Source organism: Gymnoscopelus braueri (assembly GCF_963280865.1).
Source record: "Gymnoscopelus braueri genome assembly, chromosome: 7".
Lineage (NCBI taxonomy): Eukaryota > Metazoa > Chordata > Actinopteri > Myctophiformes > Myctophidae > Gymnoscopelus > Gymnoscopelus braueri.
The window spans coordinates 25647195-25672689 of NC_137608.1; the positions used below are offsets into that span (position 1 = coordinate 25647195).

At 41.6% G+C, this 25495-nt stretch overlaps 3 protein-coding genes across 4 annotated transcripts in view; 2 read left to right on the forward strand and 1 right to left on the reverse strand.

The window, feature by feature from the left end:
• Positions 1–2585, reverse strand: part of dock8 (dedicator of cytokinesis 8) — an 81417-nt gene extending 78832 nt beyond the window's left edge. The window contains exon 1 of one of the 2 annotated variants that reach the window (XM_080433297.1): positions 2213–2585. In XM_080433297.1, coding sequence (XP_080289423.1) covers positions 2213–2265 — 53 coding nt within the window. In that variant the 5' untranslated portion in view covers positions 2266–2585. The remainder of the gene's footprint in view (positions 1–2212) is intronic. The other variant, XM_080433298.1, reaches the window with a different exon arrangement.
• A 1249-nt stretch (positions 2586–3834) lies between these two features.
• On the forward strand, positions 3835–22136 carry cbwd (COBW domain containing). Its single transcript, XM_080433172.1, has 16 exons — positions 3835–3945; positions 4152–4246; positions 5333–5419; positions 6577–6673; positions 6759–6850; positions 10138–10197; positions 10606–10643; positions 12342–12388; positions 13015–13101; positions 13302–13346; positions 14058–14114; positions 16674–16725; positions 19443–19511; positions 19921–19986; positions 20387–20513; positions 21493–22136. Exons 2-16 carry the CDS (start codon positions 4153–4155, stop codon positions 21552–21554), a joined length of 1080 nt encoding a protein of 359 aa, XP_080289298.1. The 5' UTR covers positions 3835–3945; position 4152; the 3' UTR covers positions 21555–22136.
• A 1875-nt stretch (positions 22137–24011) lies between these two features.
• On the forward strand, positions 24012–25067 carry foxd5 (forkhead box D5; the record flags this gene model as incomplete). The annotated part of the gene is made up of 1 exon (XM_080433544.1): positions 24012–25067. The coding sequence occupies one exon, from the start codon at positions 24012–24014 to the stop codon at positions 25065–25067; it is 1056 nt and encodes a 351-aa protein (XP_080289670.1).
• Between the last annotated feature and the right edge of the window lie 428 nt (positions 25068–25495).

The window sequence follows — 25495 nt, forward strand, 5'->3', positions numbered from 1 at the left end:
TATTCTACCAACACACCTATAATTAGCTCTGGCTTATGGTGTTTAAGCTGTCAGACACTTCTCTTTCCTCTCCTCTTCATGCACATGAGCAATGAAGAAACAAGTATTTCCTGAATTAAAACCATAAAAACATTGACATACAAAGGCGAAGTAAAACCTAATGCCTGCCGTGCGATGAATTAGCTCTAAGTCAGGCTTTAGGCAACACTAAAAAAAAACATAATACATGCTGATATAGAGATGGAGACAGGAAGTAGATACAATGACTTGTTTGCTTCTCTCACTACCTTGGTGAAAATCAATATGAGAGAAAAGCATTCTGGGTCAGGAAATTTCTCTGGATTGATCGGTTCAATCTTCCTGTGGCGTACACTCAGTAAAACCTTTTTGTAGCAAATCACTGCTGCAGCTGCACACTGCATAGGTGCATCGTCACACATTGGACTGTGCTGTTCACAACTTTTGTCCAACCCAATCAGCGACATCACGTCACTCACGCTACCGAGATAGATTTGCTGTCTCATCATCCCTTGATTTGGGGCTGAAGATCGTCTACTTCTCTCAGCAGCTGAGGTCAGCTCTCTACCGGACGAGGTACGTAAGATTTCCCCTGGCCTTTAAAGAAGCTTAGCTGGTGGTGCCATCACTACCGTGGTAGAGTGGTGCACAGTGCACTCATTTTCAAATGAATGAATGTTTATTGACTCAGAAGTACTTTGGTAGAAAAAGGTGGTATCGATTCATTCAAATGCCGGAAAGGATATTAAATATGCAGTAAATGTAGGTTATATGATTCAACAATAACAGCATGGCATCCCCTCTCTCTCCTGTCTCTCTCACATCACTATAGGAAATAAAGCAGGAATGCTGAAATAATAATGTAATAATAATAATAATTTAAAATAAATAACCCAATTTATCACCATCAACTTCCACGAAGTTGATCAGTGACCATGCTCAAATGCATTGTGGTTATGTATGACTACTCAATGTGATGTGATGTCATGGACATAGTGTAACACAAGCCACCCAGCTGTACCTTTGTCAGATGCTAAGCTGGTGCTAAGCCCAGTGACATTGTATCTGCACTGTGCTACCATAGGAACCATAGGAAGTGTTGTTGGTGTTTATTTTAATGACTGGTGCAAAGTAAGCATGACACACAATAGACTCCCATGTACAACACTTCCTCCACACCTGACCAGTGGCACAGCAGGAACTATCATCACATCCCTCCTCCTTTACTCATAGCAATGTAGTTAGCAGGACAGTCACTCACTCACTCTCACACACACACACACACACACACACACACACACACACACACACACACACACACACACACACACACACACACACACACACACACACACACACACACACACACACACACACACACACACACACACACACACACACACACACACACACACACACACACACACACAGTAGAGGAAATATGACACAATGCCTGATATAGCATATTCCTCATGCAGAGGAAATGAAGTTGACAAAGATGCTTCAGAATGCCAGCTTATTGTAGACACGTGGGAGATTTAAAACCGGGGTATTCTTCATTCATTTTTAAAGCCACTGTTGACAATGGAACATTGTATTAATTTGTCACTGCTGCCACCAGAAGTTAAAATTCTTATATAATGAAACAAAGAAAAGACTGTCATGTCATGCAAGGTTTCCTGAAGCATGTATTAGAGTAGAAAATATGAATAGCCAGGCACCATAAATTCCCTTTTCTATCCTCAAGGCTACATGCTGTTTAAATATACCAGAAAGTGAAATCAACTAGAAGAGCAGCAGCAATCACAACATGTGGCTGCCTGTCAGGAATCCTCTCTTGACAGCCTCACAGTAAATCTGGAGAATGCAACTAGTTCTATGAATTCTGGATGCTCTAGCCTAGCACAGTGGTTCTCTAAGTGGATTCCAGGGACTCTCTGGGTCACAAATGGAACCAAATGGACCCATTAAGGTCCATTTGGTTCCATTGGTACACTGTCAGAGTTAAGGGGAGACCTTGAAATTTAAAAGTTTGAGTATGTATCACTGCTCTAGCATTTGTAACTCTACGCGTACAAGTAGTTAGATATATGAACACTCAGGGTTTATATTGTCCAGAGTTAAGAAGAGTCCACGTCCACTGTACACAAAACAATCTGTGTTGTGACTACAGTAGAAGAAGACCTGTAATTACCTGTTGATTTTGAGAGCGAAAGCCCGTCGCTCTGCGCTCGCCAGGGAAGCCATAACTCCACAACTCCACTTTTAGTGGCTTTGGTGGCTTCTCTCCGGTCCAGTGTCCCTCCTCCACTCTCCCCACACTGTCTCTCTCCCCACTCTGTCCCAACACCGCGCTGGAGGAGCTACACGTCTACTGCTGTCTGCTGCAGCTGCACTAAAGTCACAGCAATCCTCATGTTCACTTCACTCTCTGGGTGGAAACTTCCGCATTCGAACCCTCATCATCATCCAGAACAGAGCAGCAGACAGACAGACACCGGGTGGGAGGGGATGGAATGGATTAGACACGCACACGCGCCGAGATAAGCAGCCCTCGACGTGCTTAATAGGCTCTCTCTCTGTCTGTCTCTCTCTCTCTCTCTCTCTCTCTCTCTCTCTCTCTCTCTCTCTCTCTCTCTCTCTCTCTCTTTCTCTGTGGCTCTATGGCTCTCTCTCTGTCTCTCTGGCGCTCTCTCTCTCTCTCTCTCTCTCTCTCTCTCTCTCTCTCTCTCTCTCCTTTTAGTTATGGCGGCTCTCTCTCTCCCTCTTTCTGTCTCTGTCTCTCTCTCTCTCCCGCTCTCTCTTTCCACGCACGCAGGCATGCACGCGCATTGGTATTGTGTGTGTAATGACACTGTTACGAACCAAACGTATATATATATATATACGTATATATATGTATATATATATATATATATATATATATATATATATAAAGAGTCCACATCCATATACACATATATATATATATATATATATACACACACACGCGCGCGCGCGCGCGCACACACACACACACACACACACACACACACACACACACACACACACACACACACACACAGTCAGTAGAGCGTAGAGCCCACTCAACGTGCACGAACTGTGGCATTATTGTGAGTTGGGTTCACAGACCGTTGGGTTAATTATTGTTGCAGGTGCAACACAGCGAGACCTAAACTGGCTTCTTTCGCCCTCTGTCGGTCTTGATTGTACATTACACTAACTGTGTGCAATGGAGAGGACGAACAACGGTGCTAATACAAAGTTAGTTTTGATTGAATTGATTGGCCATTTCTTTAAACTAAAAGTGTGTTATTGCCACCAAGTCACCAAAACCCAAAATGTACTCCAGGTCAGTGGTGTAAAGTACATTTACTCAAGTACTGTACTTAATGTGAGGTATTTTTACTTTACTGGAGTATTTCCAGTTTTCAGTACTTTTACTTCTACTCCACGTATCTCAGAGGTAAATATTGTACTTTTACTCCACTAAAATAATTTGATTATTTAATTATTTAATTATTTAACTTTGCAGATACAAATTATTATACTAAAAAACATACATTAACCACCTCAGCCCTATTTTATACTACAAGCGATCTACAAGCTCACAACGCGTGAGTGGTGTCGCATCGTGACGCGTTGTGAGCTTTTTCCAAACATTTTTTTCAAACATTTTACTTAGTATAATATCTGAGTACTTCTTCCACCACTGTATCGCTTTTTTTTTTTTTAACTCTATGGTGTATCGTCCCCTCTCTGCACCATGCAATAAGCGGAACCATTGTTGGCACTTGCTGATCCACACGGAGCTGTGGGCGGTGTTGCACATTGTCCAAATGTGATGCACAGTGCATTATTATAATCACTACTGGATTATCTCTGATCATCTCTGATTCTTCTGCTTTGCTGCCATTGAATCATCGGGTAAATGATTGATATCCCTTGTAAATGATTAAATAGATCGCTTAAACGTGTTGTCATACCGTTTCGTTAATGCAAGTCTGAATTGTGCTTTCATACATTTGTTGCTACTTGCTACCATGTCGAACTAGCTATGGATATTATTCTGGTGTCATTCATTCAAATCCTATTACAGAATCGGTTCATTTTGTGTGTCTGTGTGCATCTAGAATGGATGGCGTGGTGATGGAGGAGGAGGATGACTGTCCAGAGCTGGTGCCCATCCACGAGCAGATACCTGTCACCATCATTACTGGATACCTTGGTAGGAAACCCATGACACACACACTCTCTTATGGAAAAGTGTCTATACTCACACATAACCCAATCTAGCCCTGGACCAAGACTCATATCGTTATGACTAAAAACTGGCAACACTCTAATTGTACTAACACATGTAAATCTCCATGATTTCCACACCAGGAGGCATGTCCTAATAATAATAATAATAATAATAATACTATTATGCAGAGTACAGTATGTACTGTATTGCAGAGCAGCGCTGCAATATGATTACAAGTTGTACATCGTCTCTACTGTCTTCCTCCTTCTCTAAAATGTCATAGTGTCTGAACACATGTGAATATCTAAAGTGTACAGGTCCATTTGTACACTCTTTGTTACAAATGGATAGATCAACACTGAGGTGTGTACTGTGTGGCCCTGGACCAAGGCTCTTGAATTCATGTCTAAAAAATGGCTACTAGATAGAACAACAATGCATATTACTACTACAACACTTCTGCTATGTTGATCTACTTAAGAAGCATGTTCTTAGAAAGGTCTATAGGATACAACTATTGGAATGACATTTACAGAAAATGAATGTGTCGACATTATACGTAATGACGTGAATCACGTGATAATACTAGGTCAATCCAATTTTACATTATGAATAGAATGGACGCTCCTCTAGATTGCATAGGCTGAAGCTTAAGAGTGATCCTTGGTGCTGGAAATGAAATGACAAAGGTACATTAATCCAATCCAATCGACTTTATTTATAGAGCACATTTCAAACAACAGTGTTGAACCAAAGTGCTGTACAGTCAGTCACAAAAGAAATACAAAAAAATATACAAGAGCAAAACCGCGTTTATTTACGGGGAAAAAAACTCATAAAGTTAGAATATAGAGATGAGAGGTTTCTGCACGACCGCAACGATATATAGCTACAATCTAAAAATCTAAGATGCTTTCCCATTTTTAATGGGTTAAGTTGTATATGTAATTTATATACTGTTATTTTCTGCTTGCTGTATGTTTGATTATATTCCTATGTCTTTATAAAATTCAGTCAAATTACATTTGCAAAAAAAGGTCTTCTTAAATGTTAAATGTTTATTTTTAGGAGCAGGGAAGACTACACTGTTGAACTACATATTAACAGAGCAACACAACAAGCGAATTGCTGTCATACTCAATGAATTTGGAGAAGGTAAGGTTTTTATCTTATGTTTTACAGATTCTGACAGCATTGTGCTCTCTACTCTACTCGATGACCATTTCCAAATAGTGCATGTTTTTAATGTTAGACAAACCAGGAGATTTAACATGAAAACATAATTCTCATGATCATTGTAGTTTTTCCACAGCTCTCCACTAGAGAGCAGCAAACTAACACTTTATATGAAATCCAAGGAGTGCCAACATCTCATAGGCATTTTGTGTCTTTAGTTCTCAGGGGTGGATTTACTGTAGGCACAGGGACGCCCTGGCCTTACCCGAATGAACCATGGGCCTTCCCTAAACTTCTAATAGCTTTCATAGTGCTTCCGCCAAGAAAAAGAAAATACATTTGTCTAGAGCAAACTTATTTTCGATGCAAGACCGCCTACTAATAGAAGCAGCCTACTAAACCTACACCAGCAACCGTGCCAGGCAGCCAGCAGCTCTGTATGGGATTGTAATCGCCGCTGATGCTGAACACTTGGTTAATACCCAGGAGCGCCCAGGATTACAGCTTAGGCAATTGGCACTGGGTGATAAAATGGGATAATTTTTTTAGAAGTAATAGAGAACATCAAATGGAAAATGGACCCAGAGAAATGTCAAGTAGGCTACTGGACAGCTGTCCATTTGTCCAACTGAGGGTCATAATCCCCCGCTATATTAACCTGCTGTTTGCTGAGAGACTTTTCTCCGAAACAAACCGAATCCAGACGCGCCTGAGATCACTTACTGTATGTTGACTGGTTGCCTGAACTTGATCCTACAATTTGGATTACAATGACATTATCAGGGGTTTCAACTTTTTTTTTTATCATTATTGTTTAGTTTTTTTCTTGTCCTCCGCCGTTAACGAGTGTAATTTGTATTGCCTGTTGTATGTTGATTGATCTCATAAGTCGTTACAAAGGCATTATGTACGTCTAGCCTATCTGAGTGGCGCACTGATCTGCTTAAAAGCCTATCTATGAAAAATCGTTGTCATGGTTAATCATTTGGAGAGGTTATCCATCGCAAAGCCGATTTGTACCAAATTCAGCCTGTCAGGATATCAATATCAAGGAAGACATGATAGACAAGCTTAATAGTCAAGACTGGTGAATGGTTGTTAGTGGATCTCTGGTTTTGATTGTCCTCTGCCTACAGGTAGTGCCCTGGAGAAGTCCCTCGCAGTGAGCCAGTCTGGAGAGTTGTACGAGGAGTGGTTGGAACTCAGAAATGGCTGCCTCTGCTGCTCTGTCAAGTATGTGTCATGAATGATCATTGTAACATTATGGTCAGACATAATCTATTTATTATAACTTATGTTTTTTTCTATTTCCTCTTAGGGACAATGGTCTTAAAGCCATAGAAAACTTAATGGAGAAGAAAGGGAAATTTGACTACATCCTGTTGGAAACCACCGGTCTAGCTGATCCAGGTAATTCACATTTAGTGAAAGTACAAAACAAAAAAATACAAATCAAAATCAATGCCACAGTATTTTCTACGCATACCTGGGTGAAACGTGTGTAAAAAATAGTCTACCGTAAGTATTCTGGTGTGGCTTTGTAATGTTTCCAAAGCCTTGCTTCCCTAGTTACTTGTACAGTAACTGAAAAATGGGTTTGTTAGTAGTAGCCTATAGTAGCAATCTTCTATCATTCATGCAACCTTGCTGTATTTTTAACATAACTATTCCCATTACTACTTTATGCCTTAATCCTTACATTACCCCTTTCGATCTAAGTTAGATCACTTAATTTCCTCCCTAAACAGTATTGATTTAAAAGTACGTCTTACTATCAAATACAAGGCTTTTAATGGACCATTAAAAGCCTCCTAAATACATATCTGACTGGAAGGTTCCCGGTTCGATCCCCATCTACCCCTGTGTTAGTGTCAAAGTGTCCTTGAGCAAGACACTTAACCCCTAGAGACAGATTGTTCACACAATTAAGATATGCTTCCACCATTCAGTGTGTGCAATGGAAGCGCTGAAAAAGCACAGACTTCTGTCAGTCGTATAAATTTGTCCGACTGTAATCACATTGCGATGATGCGAGTGTGTGGACTAGCCCACTCAGGACTCTTGAATCGCTGCCCTCCACACCCTCCTGTCTATAGTCCGGGTCCTGAGCTCTGCAATGTTGTTAGCTCCACAGTCGCGCCGCAGTGTGTCTACGTAGGTGGTGCTCTTTCCCTTCCTAGCTGAGCCTTGGGTTCGCAAATATATTTCAAATATATTTTTGAATATATTATCGTGAACGGAAATGACGAATGATGACAGCTTGCTTCCTGTGTGCTGCTTTCAGGGGGTGTAGTAGTTACAGACATAATGTAGCATTAAAAAATTATGTAATAGTTGTCTGGCTTGAGAGACTTATTAACCCCTAACTGCTCCTCACTAAACTAACAGGTGGGTGCCTCGCATGGTTTCCTCCGCTGTGTCAGTGTGTGAATGGGTGAATGTAATACACATTGTAAAGAGCTTTGGATAAAGGCTCTATATAAATGCACCATTTTAGAGAAGGAGGAAGATAGTAGAGACGATGTACAACTAGTAATCACATGCAGCACTGCTGTGCATACAGTACGTACTCTGCATATTATTAGGACATGCCTCCTGGTGGAGATTTCCATTCGTTAGTACAATCATTGTCCAATGTCTAAATTGCCATTCTATATTCTAATTTAAGTACAATCATTGTCCAATGTCTAAATTGCCATTCTATATCTAATTTAAGTAATTGTTTCTTTGACTTGACCTGTGACCCTCTACTCCTGCTCAGTGCTGCCACTTAACATTAGTCAGAACAAATCATCTATTTCCTTCTATTGACTGCTAGACAAGGAAGCACTAGTGGGTAATGTTGGAAACATTGCACAGAGACATCGTTAGTCAAGTCCTCTCCCAAGGCAATTCAGTCTTGCTTGTCATTGCTTTGGGTTTAAAACTTTACTTGTGCTTTTATAATTAGACTTCACAAGACTAGCTAACTCTAACTCTAGATCCAGATCTGTGTTGCGGTGACAAGGCCATGTTGAGGGAATATCCAAGCAGCTTATTTTCATCAGGGCAGTCAGAAAAACTATCAAGCCATTTTGTCTCTCAGGACTGAATCAATAATAGGGCATTACGGAACACGCCCTGTGGCGATTGGGGTGTATCGTTAAGTGACAGACGTCAGGAACCCGTGGCACAGGCAGTCACACACCACTTGGCGGCATAGACGGGAAGCAACAGAGCGCGTTCAGACTGGGACTCGGTTCACTTTTCTGTCATGTCATTGGCTGAGACAGGCTCGTTATTGGCTAGGACAGGGCTATCATTGGCTCAGACGGTCTTGTCAGTCATAGTGCTCCCAGGGGTCTTGCCCTTCCGATTCAGGATAGGGCCAGATGAGTTACGTGAGAGATGCCACTCAGAAACTGTGTTTTCATTACGGGCCCATCAAATATTTACAATGCTTTTTTTTTTATTCTCGCTTGACGGTTTGACAAAAGTGCATTATGTGAACAAGCTGGGGCTGGTGTGGTGACATAGGGTCTTGGAATAACCTCCTCCACAGGAAAATTTAAACAAACCAAATGTACCAGTCGGAGAAAAAACAATTGAAAGCTTCTGATATTAGTTTTATATGGTCCAAGGAGTTTCAGGCAGAATACGTACATACAGTATTTGTGACCCCTGCTCGTGGGCAATGCAGAGTGTGAATGCCAAAACGTAAGGGTTTGGTTTAGAGCAGTGATTCTCAACCTGTGGGCCTTGAGGATATTGCAAGTGGGCCCTGATCCAGAACAGGTTGAGAGTATTTAGAGTATTTTCCAGTTGCAGTATAATATTGTAAAATGTGCATTCATATAGCGCCTTTATCCAAAGTGCTTTCACACACCAACGGCAGAGGCAACCATACAAGGCACCAACCTACTCATCGGGAGCAATTAGGGTCTCAAGGTCCTTACACACCGGGGCGATTTTTTTTTCATGCGAATAATACTTTTTTTTTAAAAACCTTATAAAGTCAATGAGCGCTTACATGTAGCGAAAAAGCGAAGCGAAAAGGCGCCTTTTCATTATTCGGAACGAGTCCGAATTTTGCGTATATTCGCATATTCGCCGGTGTGTAACCGCCTTCAGTGTCTTGCTCAAGGACACTTTGACAATTGACAATTGACAATAACCCAGGGGTAGCCAGGAATCGAACCGGGAACCTTCCTATTCCCAAGCGGCTGCTCTACCACCTGAGCCACTGCTGCCCCTATATATATATATATATATATATATATATATATATATATATATATCCTTACTAATACAGCAAAATCTCACTTCTGTTGGTTAAGTACAGATACTGGATATCCTTTTACTCATTATTTTCATTTAAGAAAGCGGTGGTTGAATATATCAGATGTTCTTTACCTAATATGCTCTACAAACGTGTTGTTGTGATTACACATAATAATAGCACACTTTAATTACTTGGGATACTTTAAAGGGATAGTTCACCCCTAAAATGACTTTTTTTTCCTATCAATTGGTCACCCCATGGAGACTTGAATCAAATTATTGGCGTAGGAATGTCTCCATGGGTGACTAATCTATAGAATATATATATATTTTTTTGGTGAACTATCCCTTTTAATGGGAACGTTGTATTTTTATTTTTTTTACACAAAAAACAATCCACACTACATGTCACAGTATGTCTTCATTGCCTTTGGCAGGTGCTGTGGCCTCCATGTTTTGGGTTGACGCTGAACTAGGCAGTGACATCTATTTGGATGGTAAGAGGTTTGCGGTAGCACAATGTAGCATCTTGTTGCTACATTGTCCAATTTGTTTTTTCCAGAACATGTAAGAAATAAAACAGAGAACATTTTGCAAAAATAGCCAATCTACAAGCTCACAATGATGGGCTATGTTGACAGTTTTTGAAATAGGGCTTTAGTTATGAATTCATTAAGTATTTTTGTAAGTTTTAGTCTCGAGCTGAAAAGGTTAGGGTACACCTAGATTACGCTATTGTTACAGACCTGCTATCCAAAAGTAGAATTTGCTAGAATAACTTGGAGAAAGTGGCTTGGACAAACCAAAGGCCAAAGTTGGAGTTCATAAAAACGTTATATTCTAAATCGCCCTGAATGCTCTTGTCACTGATAATAACATTCATACATTTATTCATCTGTTCATAGGCATTGTTTCTGTCATTGATGCCAAGTATGGAATGCAGGTATGTGTGATAATGAGTCTTTAAGGTGATTTTGAACTTTGGAAGAACTTTGGGTTGAGCATGATATAAGTCCAGATATTGTCTATGTTTATCTGTTGCTTCTGTGTGTGTGGAAATTGAGGAACTGAAAGTAAGAATTTCATTCACTCTCATTGTATGTATACTATCAAATTGTGCCAGCATTTAAGGCTAGAGTTGCTGGTATATAATTGATTTCCCACCCATTTTGTACAGTGATGGCTGCAGCAGTGCTTGTGTTACACTGGTACTGGAGTTCATCACATTTTGTTGTTCCATCAAGGAAAATATAACATGAATACAGCCATTTTTTAAAAGTGTGTGTGTGTGATACACACGCACGCACGCACACACTCACACACACACAACCCAGGATTCCACCAAACGTCAACATTGCTTTAAAGTTGTCTTAATGTTGCTAATATCCCTTGTAACTGCCAAGTTGAAGCAACTGCAGGCTGCTGAACTCATTGTACTGTTGGTGTGAACTAACCCCCGCCCAGAGTGCAAGATAATATGTGCACACCCAGCCCTCCCCAGTGCAGAAGTAGTTAAGAGAAACAGGGCAAGTGACACCTGGGTAATAGGCTACTAATTTGAAGGTGTCATGCTTGGTAAGGCGACACATCTCATGGACTGGGTGCTGCCTCTGTCCTCACAAAGAGAGAGAGAGAGAGAGAGAGAGAAAGATGTATGTTTTCTCATGCCAATAAAGCTCCTTTGAATTGAATTGAAAGAGACGGAGAGAGATAAAGAGTAAAAAGAAAGATACAGAGAAACAGAGGATGATACCTAGTGAAGGAGTAATTGATATCTGAGACATTGTAATAGGGCTGTCACAGCCACTCACCCTTCCCCTCCTCTGTCTGACTGAGTGGATTTTACTATATGAACTCTAGCGTCCCTATTGTGGGGCAAACATTTGGCAAAAATAGCTGCTCTACATCATGTGGTGCGTTGTGAGCCTGTGCTGTAGATTTTTTCCGCAAAGATATTTAGTGTAGAAGGGAAAAAGGAGGGAGTCTAGTATAGACCCTTGGAGGACTCCAGTCAACTAAGTAGTTTAAGTGGTTTAAAGAGCATTTGAGCCCTTGGCTGCAAACTCAATACGAGGCCTTTGTCTCCAGGTACAGGAGGTTTGACTGTAGAAGGGGCCAAGAGAGCAATCTTTTAGTCCTTTCCCATTTCCATCCAGGAGGAAGCAGTAGAGATGCATTGGGTGACAGATTGATGTCAGCTTGACGTTTAGGAATCAGAATCTGGGGTCAAACTCTCCTCTATCTGTTATTACATATTAAACTGGCGGGCCGGCAAACATTGCTCACAGGAGACGAGACAAACAGAAAATGGAAAAGATTATATTTTTGTATTATTACGTGTGTGTGTGTGTGTGTGTGTGTGTGTGTGTGTGTGTGTGTGTGTGTGTGTGTGTGTGTGTGTGTGTGTGTGGTCACTTATACTCCTGAGACTCAACATAACCCTATCTGTTGTGAAAATGTCTTTTATCCGTTTATCTCTTGACATTTTTATGTAGACTTAATGGAAAGCTAAAAAAAAAGAAAAGGATAAAAGTTGGGTTTTTGTTGAATGGATGAAGGCCCCACAGGGTCAGCTCAAAACAGTTTCCAAGTCCTGTTTTGACTTCTTGGAACTCAGGTCCACTTTCTCCTCTCTCTGTAGCATATAACTGAAGAAAAACCAGAAGGACTGATCAATGAAGCAGCCAGGTATGCATGCACTCTGTCTGTCTGTCTGTCTGTCTGTCTGTCTGTCTGTCTGTCTGTCTACGCCCCATGCCCCCTGCCTGATCTTCTTCCCTGCATGTCTTTCTGTCTGTTTGTCTGCCCTCTACTGTGCCATTTTCTTTCCAGCAGCTGCTTGGTGTTGTTGCTGAGCAAATACCAGGATGATTAAGGACCAATTAAACCCCTTTCCCACTGGCATGAAATGCCTGTTACATGACCTTTTGCACTTTGTGTCTTTATTTGTGTTTTCACTTCTAAACTAAACAGTTTGCCATTTGACATGTAGCATGTATTGCACTCTGCTACCCACCTGTATACAACACACACACACACTTTGAGGGTGGGCCCAAAAGGTGGTGAAATGTTTGTTTTGAGGTGCATTGGAATTCTGTCATTGGTGCAATGACTGGGTACAAAGAGGAATAAAATAATGTATGCACTTGGTTGGGTACAAAGAAGAATAAAATAATGTATGCACTTGGTTGGCACATTCTTTTTATTTTCATTTTATTTTGACAGGATCTCAAGCTGAATGGTTTTCTGTCACTGATTCTGTGTATTTTGAATACCACAAAATAATCAGAATTTTGAATGTGCTGTCATTTCAGACAGATTGCTGTGGCTGACTTAACCATTATCAACAAGACCGATCTGGTGAATGAAGATGAGCTGGCTCAGCTCAAAGACACTGTCAGGTCAACATCACATAATTAATACTGCATGGCTTTCGGGCATACTCATTTACTGCAATGCTTTTTTAAATCCAGTTTCATATGATCAACCTGGAAGTACGACATTAGAATCTTTAAAGGCAGGAGATGGAATGGGGTTAGGGTTCAGCATCCGTTTGTTATCTAAAAATACTAAAGGAGAACATTTGGTTCTGTCACTCCAGGTCTATAAATGGCATTGCTAAGATTCTAGAAACCCAGAAATCAAGGTAAGTTCCTTTTCACCAACAGAACTTATTGATATGGTAAGAAATTTATTTTCTCTAGATAAGTTCCTGTCTTTGTTTCGTGTAACAGATGGCCACCCTGCGGTGTGCTGCTTTAGCTCTGATCTTTTTTTTTAGGCCTGACCTTGCATGAGAGACCTAACTGCCCTCACACACACATCACTCCCTCCTGAGCTAACACTAACACACCATGCTGTGGTGTCTAGTTGCCCAGAATTCTTTACTTTCTTGTCCTTTTTTTTGCTGGCAGCCTATTACCGTAGTTGTATATTTCTGCATTATGTTAGGTGTGTGGATGCGCGCAAATGTTGCCTGTGTGTCTCTTGTGTTAGAATGTTGTTTGTTATGAGGCCTTAGTTGTGTCTGCCAAACAAAAGCAGCGGCTCTCAGTATGTATCAAAGGCTTGGGTGTGTTGCCGCTCTCCTCTGCTCCCTGGGAGAGTTCAGACCAGGGTGAAATGGATGAAAGATGCCGCGCAACGAGGGGTTAATTAGAAAAACGTTCATGTTGCTCTGATTTCAGTCAGCGATTGGTGGTTTTAACAGACCAATTACATTTTTCAGACGTCCAATTCACATTTATTCATACGATAGGTTCATATGCTCTTGTGTAAAATTTTGACTAGTGCTGAGGCTCATGTTAATTGTTACTTATCATGTTTTGTAAATTAACCTTTGACCATTTCTCCACAGGGTGGACCTATCTGAAGTTCTAGATCTGCATGCCTTTGACAATAAGAACGGTGTGAAGTGAGTGTCTTACGTACTGTGTGACTCAACTTTAACATAGATCTGTTCTTTCCCTATCATTTTATTTCCAAAAAAGTATACTTAAACAAGACCAGGAGACCTGGTTCTGCCAGACCCCTAGTGGTTGAAATCTGAATGGCTGGGTAGGAAAAGAGGGACAGACCGACCGACCGACAAAGCCTCCTGTAGGCCGACCCCCTGGGTCTGGCAAAAAAATTATCAATATCCTTTTTCACAGACAAGGACAACTTTGATTTTATAGACATGAAGTAGTTTGATTGCATTGATTTTACTTTGAGGTACATGGTCTTGAATTGTCAGGAATCCAGTCTATTCCTATCCGCCTGTTTTCCAGAGAAGCTTGCTTTCACATTTTAACACATCCGATCTAGACTATAGAAGAAATGTTGAGACCGCTCTCATACCATCTAAATTCACCATCATCTCCTGTTCTAGTTCATCAGAGCTGCAAATCTCACAGACATTTGCCCCTTTTACACAGCCTGCTCAAGGCTGTGTAAAACCATCATTCCGCCTCGTCGTTCTGCTTATAAAAGGTACAGAGACGGAATGGGGGGTAATTTTCGTGCCGCCTTTGAGCCGGCAGCGGAGCGAGTCCCAGAGCTGAGACGTTGTCTGTGTAAAAGGCACAGCTGGCATGGCAGGGCGAGTGAAGTCTAAGGTCCACCCACCGTTCTGCCTTTAACCTCTCCCTGCTTCTCTTCAATATTTATCCTCAAGTCCTCAAATGTATTTCTGATTGCACAAAAACTGGTATTGTAACATTACGCATCATCAACATGTTGTCTCTCTCACACACGCACACTAGTGATGCCCCGGTCCATCTTTTGGGAGAGGGGGGGGGGGGGGGTCGTGAAAGAATGGGCGAGAAGCAAATCAGTCCTGACCTTTACAGTGGCAACAACAATAGATTTCAATCAATTACCCTACCTAAAGACTTAGCCTAAATAAACAACCGGCTCAATGGCCTTGTGGAGAGTCTGTCCTGAGATTGGGAGGTCGGGGGTTCAAGCCCTGTCCAAGTCATACCAAAGACTATAAAAAATGGTACCCAATGCCTCCCTGCTTGGCACTCAGCATCAAGGGTTGGATTGGGGGTAATCAGACCCTGTGACATATTAGCGTCATGTCCAGGGGGTGTGTGGGCTACACGGCTCTGGAGTCGTTGGTTCCCAAGGCTACTTACTTTAATAATCATAAATAATACAATCTTTTGAGTCAGTATTTTGATAATTAAATGCATAGGCTATGGTAAATGTATAAAGTCTACCGGCAGCCTCTCAGGTTATGTGTGAGAGAGAGCGAATTGAGAGTGAGCGAAACGGAGATAATGAACGATTGCAGAACGCTGATATGTTATTTAAAAGCACACACGGAGGCGGCTTTGTTCTGGTTCTGGTCTAAAAAAAATCAACGGCGGCATTAATCACGGCTCTTCTTCGCGCCGTTAATGCGGGATCTCTGGCTTTTGATACTGTCGTTTTCCACGTTACTCGCTTAATTAACGGACTCTCTCTATAGAGCATCCCCATGTCACGCTGCACAGGGGAGGTCGCCATATTGTAACCCCTGTAGAATCGCAACCGTCTAATGAATAGAGTCGGTGTTCATCCCTCCATGTGAGTAAAAGCATCAGTGGCGTTAAAGCTCTCTTTACACACGCCCCCAGCCAGTGTCTCTGAGCCCAGCTGTGGAGGATTAGAGCTGTGTGTGTCCACTGGCTCCTGAGGAGGCTCCCTTGTCCCTGCAGATAGCCCCCTTCCTCCCCCTGCCTCCCGTGCTTTTCAGAGCCCAGGCCCCTCCTCCCGGGAACCCACACTGCTTGTTTGAAGCGGCCCCCCGCCGCTCCGCCTGTGTGGTACTAACAGCACATAGGACTCAAGCTGCTGGACATAACGTTTGGCCTCCTTGTGAGGTCAGGGAATGGGTGGGGGGTTGCTTACAGAAATGTGGGTGGTAGTGTTTTTTTTTATGCTTTAATTCTTAATTTTTTGAATCGGCAACATCCACAGTGCCATCATACATACCATTACAGGTGTTTATGATACACCCTGTACGATACAATAAAAATGTACAAAGAAAATGAGGACACTCCATCCTCCAACTATCATGTGTGGAGGAATGCACGCAGACAAGCAGCAAACAAAGGTCAAAGGTTTTATTGCATTACAGAGTTGCTACGAAGACTCTGTGTACTTTAGTTTACACAGACCTCAAAACCAAAGCCAATAAAAATGGTTTCATAGCATCCCAATCCCAGTTAGCGTTCGCTATCTGCATCTTGCATACATACACAAACGCGCGCAGGCTAATTTGAATCATTTTAATGCATTCTACACAGTAGATATTAATGAGATTAGTAAAGGCTGTAAATGCAACATGGATATCTAATGACTGGAATCAGAATCAGTTTTATTGTTATATCAGAGGTTTCCAGGTGTAAAGAAGTTTTAGATATTTGTTTTTGTGCAAGAGTGAGCCTCTTGAGTGACATGGAGCAGAGAGTGTTGTATAACCTTTAATCGTCTCTGTCCTCAGTTTAACAGAGAAGATGCAACTAGTGACGAACACAAGACCACATCTTGACAAGGTAACGTTTATAAAATTTTGTGTCTGTTTTTTCACTTGCTTTTGAATGAATAAACTTGTCCCTTGTAGGTTTCACCTGTTTTTCCTGATTTGATTAATTTCAGAATACACTTGCCCACACAGGAAGATAATGCTCCTGAGGCTAAAATCATGTCTGTCATTCCCTCAAGCCATGACACTCTAGTGAAACCTCCCCACCCTCCTTTAGTTTTTGTGTTGAGATCAACCTGAGGCTTTTGATGTTGTCTTGTTACACGACAAATGGGTTCAACCTGGGTCATATACATTGAATCACTCTCTGTTCTGGGCATCACTTGGCTTACTGCGTCGGCTAGACAAACAAGAGTCTTTTGGCTAGACGTTTGGGGTTTACAGTCATTTGAATTCAGCTGTCATAAAATGCTCTTAAACTATTGTGTCTTTCTGTACTGTAGCTAAATGTTGATCTTCCATGGGAAGGTAGTTGGATGGATAGGCCTGTATTGAACACAGGGGTAATTCAGTTGTCATGGCAGTACTGCAGTTATAGGAAACAAAGTCTTATGCACACCGGATCGGCTCAGAGACGAGAGGTGCGTCGGCAGGGATCAACGTAGAGAATAAAATAAAATGACCCGCACACCGTCTGCACTTGCACAATAGGAACACTTTTATTTAATCAACGTTTCGGTCACATCGACCTTCAGGCATCAGATGCCTGAAGAAGGTCTATTTAACCAAAACGTTGCTTACATGCCTAATCTATTGTGCAAGTGTTGACGGTGTGCGGCTCAAATTATTTTATTCAGTACTGCAGTTATGAAACAGGACAGATACAGACAAAGAGATACAAATAAGAGTAAAATAATAATAAAATAAGAGTAAATAAGTTGTAACCCACAAGGATTTGTAATAAAGTACCAAAAACCAAAGGACATTCAAGTGCTGGGTCCTCAGCCCTCTGCCTAGAGTAGACTGCCCAGGATTTGCATGTTGTGTGAGCTATTAACAGGTATAAATATTAAGTGCACCAACAGTATATCAACAGCATTAACAGTAGTGTTTATAAATATTAGTTAAAGTGTACTTAATCATTGTATCTCCACAATATGACATAAATGTCATATATCTGTGGTATATGACAATCCACAGTGTATAATGAGAAACATACAATCTACACATTACATAGCCTCGTGGTATATAAGTTGGTGTAATAGTTGAAGAAAAGATAAACCATGTCATTACACAGTCATGTGAATTAAGCCTTTATTCATCCTTCATTAACTAATAGTGGCTAACTTCTCACACTTAAGTAAGCCACAGCAGCTGTACAGTTGTAGTTTTATCACAGGATAAGGGGACATGTGAACTGTTTGAGTGGGGTGTGTTGGTAAATAAGGCATTGTTATCCATTTTCTCCTGGTCCCCTTTCCCGCATGGGGTTTAACGCTTCCTCATTCCCCCTCACCCCCCCCCCCCCTCTTTCCCACCTCCCCACGTTGCTCTTTTCATGTAAATGAGAATGCTGTTTTTCTGTTGTTATACCAAATAAAAAGGAAGCGTGTAACCTTAACACTTCAACACAAAGCCCCAAATATCTGCAAAGTGCCCTTAATGTTTTAAGGAAGTGTGTGTGTGTGTGTGTGTGTGTGTGTGTGTGTGTGTGTGTGTGTGTGTGTGTGTGTGTGTGTGTGTGTGTGTGTGTGTGTGTGTGTGTGTGTGTGTGTGTGTGTGTGTGTGTGTGTGTGTGTGTGAGAGAGTGAGAGAAGCAGGCAGATAAGGAGGGGTGTCAAAGCTGGTTTTTAAGGTGCTGAGTAGAACTGTGTTTTTTGACACATTCATTGACAAAGTCATCAATGGCGTTGGACGCGTTTAACTTCTTTTTTTCTCAGTAAACCTATATAAATACCATCACATATATGTAATGAGATTGTCAACACTTTTTATCTAGTCCATGGTACAGTCTAGAACGCCTGATCTTCAACCACCCAAAATATTTTCCCGCTCCCTTCATTGGCTACAACACACTGATGCTGGTCTAGTACTACAAGGCAACCAAAGGCATGGCACCCCCATACCTTCAAGACATGATCCAACCGTAAAACACCCTGGACAACGCTCCACACATCTTAGACTCTTCTCCCTCCTGGCTTCCAAACTGTGGAATAAAATTCCCATTAGGGCTGCAACAATTAATTGAACTAATCGATTTATTCAATCAATTTAAATAAAATATTTTTTTTTGTGGTAAAAATTTTATGTTTGTAAAAAATAGCCAATCTTCAAACTCACAACACGTCGCAATGTGTTGTGAGCTTGTAGTATTGTACTAAGTATAAATATAGGGCTTAATTGGTTAATCAGACTAATGATTAGTTGATTATTTTTAAAAAAGTCAATTGAATAATATATAAAACATTTAAACAAAAAAGTAATCGATAGAATAATCGCTGAGATAAATGATAGTTGCAGCCCTAATCCATTGCAGTCAGAACTCCAGACTCACTCCCAATTTTCAGTAGTCTGAAAGATGCACCCCTTCAGAGACTGCATATGAATCATTGACAATTGCTGAGATGATATATGTTCATGTCATAAAACAAGCATGCTGAATTATTTGGGAATTGTGATGTTCTCAACCTGGGAACTGTATGCAGCTAAATTGTTTTCATTGCACAAAATACCTTCCATAGAAAGCACTCAACAAATGAGGCGCGTTATGTTTTGTGTGATCCTCAGAGTATATTGACAGCGACATTTGAAGTTGCTGGAGATGTTTCAGAAGACGTTTTGAACACTTTCATCCAGGTACTATAATACACCTCTCCACTCTGCCATCACTGATTTGTTCTATTCTTGTTCATAGTCCTTTTGATGTAGGGTGACCATTATTTTCAAACACCCAAACCCGGACCCTTAACCACTTAATCTCTATTTCAAAAGCATAAATCACCAATCTACAAGCTCACAATGCTTGTAGATCTGCTGTTTTGCCTGGTGTTTTCATCAGAACAGAACATGATAAACGTCTACACCTAAACACTCATGACGCATATTATTTTAATTGTGTTGAAAACTATTTGGTAGTGAATGTTTATTTTTAGTACATTTTAGTGTTTTAAAGATATTTGTCGGAACTGGTTGACTGGACACTCGGTATGCCATTATTGATTTGTTCTATTCTTATTTTTTGACTCCCATGTTCCACTGTTTTCAGAATCTCTTATGGGAGAAAACTTTAAAGAACAAAGCAGGGCTACCCATGAACATCATTCGGTGTAAGGTACTGTAGAGCTCTGATTATCAACCTTTTTAATTTCAAGGACCCCAGTACTCGCATTTTCTTCATCTTTTTTTGTTATATCTGGGACTCCATTCGACACACGAAAATCCTCAGTGTTTATTTAACTTTGAACTCTCTTGACTTTAATACCTATAAGGGCCCATTTGGTTCCTAACGTTCAATCATTTACCTGGGGACCCCCTGGAAACCCCCTGGATCCATGGCCCCCATGTTGTGGACCAGTGCTGTGTTGAGCACAATGGATTGTACTGTGACAGCAGTGGCCAGTAACAACTGCTTTATTATCTGTATTAATCAGTTAGAACTGTGCCATTCCGGTAGGTTAATGTGTTACCTGTGTGTGTGTGTGTGTGTGTGTGTGTGTGTGTGTTTTTCCCAGGGTATTCTATCAGTGGCAGGTAAGGACCACCAGGTGATGCTTCAGGGGGTCCATGAGCTGTATGAGCTAGATGAAACACCACAGCTTTGGGGAGAGCAACCAAGACTCAACCGACTGGTCTTTATAGGTACAAACACACTACTGTCACATTGTTAACCCTCACCCTCTTCTCATCATAATACAACTACGGTTTAGGAACAGATAAACAACCATCGTCAACTACTATCAACCCCACAATTCTCTGGCATGTATGCAAAATACACTTGTGTGCACTGTGAAAAGCTCTCCATCCCTCCATGTAATGGACGTTTACTGCTGTTCACTTAACCAATTAAACCCTATATACATCGTTGACCTGGCTCTCCCAGGGGTCTCTCTGGGATCTATCCTTGGCCCCCTCCTTTTTCCCCTCTACACCACTGTTTCCCAAACAGTGGGTCGCGGATCCATTTTCGGGGGTCACAAGTAAATATCCCCTTTTTTATAATTTCAAAAGATTTTCAAAAGGTCAGAAGAAATCTACAAAAATAACAAAGAAATGTCAAACCTTTTTTCAATAGAAATTTAAAAAATCCATAAAAATAAAGCAAACTTTTAAGAAGTACAGAAAAGAGCTTGTAGATCGGATATTTTCACTAGTTCGGGTCCACTCCCAAGATATCAAATTTCTCTTTTGGGTCTCGGGCTAAAAAGTTTGGGAACCACTGCTTTACACCAATCTCTTCGCCAAAAATAGACGATCTAAGCCTGTTTGCGGAATGTTCACCTATTTGTAACTGAATGTCTGCCTGTTATGAAATGCCCAGAATAGGGACTCTAGGGTTCAAGGGGTTAATTACGCTGGCTCATGAGTACTTTCCTACACGATGACATTTGAGTTCCCCCACTCATAGCATCAATTCCCAGAGTTTAGCTCTGTTATTCGGCACTATCACTGGTCCTGTGATTCAAAAGCCACTATGATGCTGTTGTGGCGCTTGCTGCCTTATGAATCTCTCAGAGCTTAATAAATGTATAAACATAATTCCTCACACATGCTGTATGTGCTATCAGTGTTATTGTCATCTGCATCTGGTGTTACATGTTGTCCCCTTTCTCTTCTTTAGGTAAGAACCTGGACAAGGACATTCTACAGGAGCAGTTTATCTCTACTGTGGTACAGGCATAGGACAGAGATTAGATGTAACCTCCCCCCTCTGATTCTCATGGTAAACTCAAGAGTTGATCCTGGACTTAACTACCATCAACAAACCTGGGACTGTCTTGACGGATTTACTCCAGTTTTCGTCTGTATTAAGTTTGGTGATTTAGAGTATGGCTGAAATACTATTAAGTAGAAGAATTTTGTGATAACCCATTTCAAAAGCTCAGTCCATACAAGACTGTTGATACACGGTTGCTGGCTTGGATATTGAAAACAGTACTTGCTGTGAAGCTTGCTAATGACAATTTTATAATAAAAGCTTCTCGGCCAGGGAACATCATTTTTTATCAGTGATATTCAGTATTTCATTGAGCTAATTTCACAGAGCCACACTTCCCCAAATACACAGCTATACCGTGTGTGCACAGATTCCGGCTGCTGGTGTATTTGGGACTATTAGTCTTGATTTACAGCACTATCCACCGTATTAATATACTTTGATATGATGAGAGTGTTGTTGCAGTAGTTGCATTTCAAATTTGATTCATAAATGTTTTTCTTATGTATGTTTTTGGCTTTAATAAATCACCTTGTATTTTAAGTTATTAGAAATGATTGTTTGTGCATCTTTCTGTGAAAATGTGGTATGCTTATTTTATTTTTGTCATAACAAATTATGTATATAAAAAACCTGTTGTTGCTTAGCTATAGCTCACTACTCTGGGCCATCAGCATAACAATTGGAGATAGAATGGCTTTGTGCTACGTGTTAAGCTAACCTAGTAAATACACCATAGTACTTCACAAAGAGCTTACATTTCCTAAAGCGCATTAACACCTTAGTTTTTATTGTTTTTAAGACAATACCCCTCTGTCAAAATTCACATCTCCAGCAATAGCACCTTTTACTGGAAAGTGTTGGAAACTCACTTTGCTGGAAAATGTGTCCTAACAACAGTTCTAAGTTTCATTCAAGATGAATTATAATAATGAATCTCAAAAGAAACTTAAAACTGTTGCTAAGGCATTTCTTATAGACGTTATTGCTCATGGAGATAATTAAAAGTAGTAACCTATGGAGCTTTACCACTACATGAGCAAATTCTGAATTGTATATTGAATGAATGTGTTTTTATACTTATTGGGTACACAGTCAATCTACACCCCACTGTCCCACAAAATTGTGTTGTTGTTTTTCTTTATCTTAAACTGGTGCATTTGTTTTGTCAATCGACTCAGGCTTAGGCCTACTATAAGCACACATGAGAGTCAGGTGAGGAAATGGGTGGGATTTTCCCATCGTATGTCATTTGTAATGGAGATGAATGACTATGGACGACCTATGTATGTATCCTCGCGTTGGAACGGTTTGCTTTGAGGATCACTTTGGTCATTCAGCCTCGGCCATAAACCTGAGCTGATCCCCGTAGCCCTGAGCGCACTGTGCAGCTGTGGGCCGTTTCCTATTCGATTCTAATGCTGATCGCCTCGTTAAGGCGGCTATAGTCCTCCTATTCTCCCTGGGCCGCGGGGAGCCTGCCACGGCCATTTTCATGGTCAGGCCACCTGCGGGCATCCAGAGGTGGCAAACTAAACGAAACCGCGGGGTTCCTCTGGGGGAAACGCTGAGTTTCTTATCAGGGGTTAGGTGTGGTGTTAAAACCTACCAACACATCCCACCTCCAGCCGCGCTACTGTGCTGCTGCTGAGCCCAAGTTTCTCCAACAGGAAATGTTCCCATGTTCAAAGCGCATCCTACTACATTATGCTGGAAATGTTTATCAAAGCAGCGGCATAAGCATAGAGTTATAATGTATCGGGCATAATGTGGGCAGATCTGCAGTTTCCCCCCCTTTTTGGTTTTGCACGAAATAACTGTGAAAAGCCTAAATATACCATGGTTGTGTTTTTCTCAATAAGAAAAACTGAAGATCTGATTTAATATATATTTATATTAAATCAGATCTTCAGTTTTTAGTTTGTTTGGAATGTTTTAGTTTGTTTTTACGATTTGGGAATAGGCCTAATTTAACATTTGGGAATAGGCCTAAGTGTTAAAACATTGGACTTGTTGGAACATATCCTTACTTAGAATATAATAACACCTAATACTATTCTGAGACCTGTGAATTTAGGGGATTGCATAGATAGACTATTAACATTTTGAGGATTCCCCTACAGAAGAAGCCCCCCCACCCCCGCGTTGTTTGTCTGCTGTGGCTCCCCGCGGCGAGAGGCTCCTCTGATAGGTTGTGAGGATGAATAGGGAATGGCCTGCAGGGCAACAGCTCCTACTAGTATAAAGCCTGATCACTGCCAACACCAGGCAATGAGAAACGGAGAGCTGGATACTAGTACCACTATACCTTCATTTGATTTGGTGCGCCTTTACGCATGAATGCGAGCTTAGCATTGCTTTTTACGCACCCACCAAACTTTGGAAGTTTTACGCGCCATTGAACAGTCAACGCTTTGCTCATCATGACTCTGTCCAGTGAGTTTGAAAGTGCGCACCATACCACCGTGTCTCACGAGGACGACGATATTGACATCATGGGAGATGATACCAACGGCCATGTCCAGCTGTATCGGAAAGAATGCGCCGCGGACCCGGGTTCCTCAGCCGAGTCCGGTGCTGAACTGGACTGCTCCGAGTTCGACTCCTCCGAGGAGAACAGTTTCTACCCGGACGCGCCGCTGTCCAGGAGACCCCAGGACGCGTCGGTGAAGCCCCCCTACTCCTACATCGCCCTCATCACCATGGCGATCCTGCAGAACCCGCTGAAGAAGCTGACGCTGAGCGGCATCTGTGATTTTATCAGCAACAAGTTCCCTTACTACAAGGAGAAGTTCCCTGCGTGGCAGAACTCCATCAGGCACAACCTGTCGCTCAACGACTGTTTCATCAAGATCCCGAGGGCACCCGGCAACCCGGGCAAGGGGAACTACTGGTCCCTGGACCCGGCCTCAGAGGACATGTTCGACAACGGCAGCTTCCTCAGACGCAGAAAGCGGTTCAAGAGAAACGAACCCGAGCTGGGCAAAGACGGACTTATGTTTTATCCCAACTTTAATTGTTATCAACCATACGGGCGGCCCTATTGTGTCCAAGGCCAGGCGAGCGCCTCCCCGACGGGACCCCTTCGATACATGCCACTTCAAGAGGGCATCGTGCCACTCCCGACCCCCTACCACCTACCTTACCTTGGGGGTCCCAACGGCCACGGGACCGCCGATCGGGACTCCAGAGACTTTGCTGTTGTGCCTCTTTGCACGCCAGAGCCGAAGACACAAGCAAAGTGCTCTTTCAGCATTGACAGCATCATGAGCAAATCGGTTCGCACCGTTCCACAGAACTCAAACCCTCAGCAGAGGTCTTTTAGCTATGGTGGTCATCATGTCTTCGGGGGTCCCGCAACCTGCTTGGTGGTCCCGAGTCTTCTCCAGGCCTCTGGGAGTCCATTCTGTCCGCCTGCCATGCTGAGCACCGCTCCTTCAATACCAGATCACTTCAGGCTGGCTTACCCACGCTGTTAAAGACACTGCCAAAAAAATAATGTTCACATTTTGATAATGTGATGATGGTTTCTGCGCATTTCTTAGAGAAGTGGTTAATTGCATGTTATTTATGTACATTGGCATTCAAAGTTGAAATGTCTGATGGAACTAATGTAAATATGAGATTGATAATATATTTGTGAATGTCTACAGTAAGTAGATGCCTTATTTGCTGAACGTAATTTTTGTGTCGTTCCAACCTGTTAAAATAAATGATTGAAAATATCTGATACTTTGTTTATTCATTTGATCACTTGACCTATGCACCGAGTAGGCCTAGGCCTACCAACCACACACCTAGACAGTTCTTGGCCTATCAAAAAGTAGCTGACATTAATAGGAACATGCATGTTTGTTGGTCTGCTATACTGCATTTGAAATTCTGCTGATATCATATATAGACTACC

Excerpts from the sequence above, each read along its gene's own strand:
- cbwd (XM_080433172.1), top strand. The coding sequence starts at position 4,153 with ATGGATGGCGTGGTGATGGAGGAGGAGGATGACTGTCCAGAGCTGGTG. Across the intron at positions 4,247-5,332 it reads CATCATTACTGGATACCTTG|GAGCAGGGAAGACTACACTG; the intron begins GTAGGAAACCCA and ends GTTTATTTTTAG. Across the intron at positions 6,851-10,137 it reads CACCGGTCTAGCTGATCCAG|GTGCTGTGGCCTCCATGTTT; the intron begins GTAATTCACATT and ends TGCCTTTGGCAG.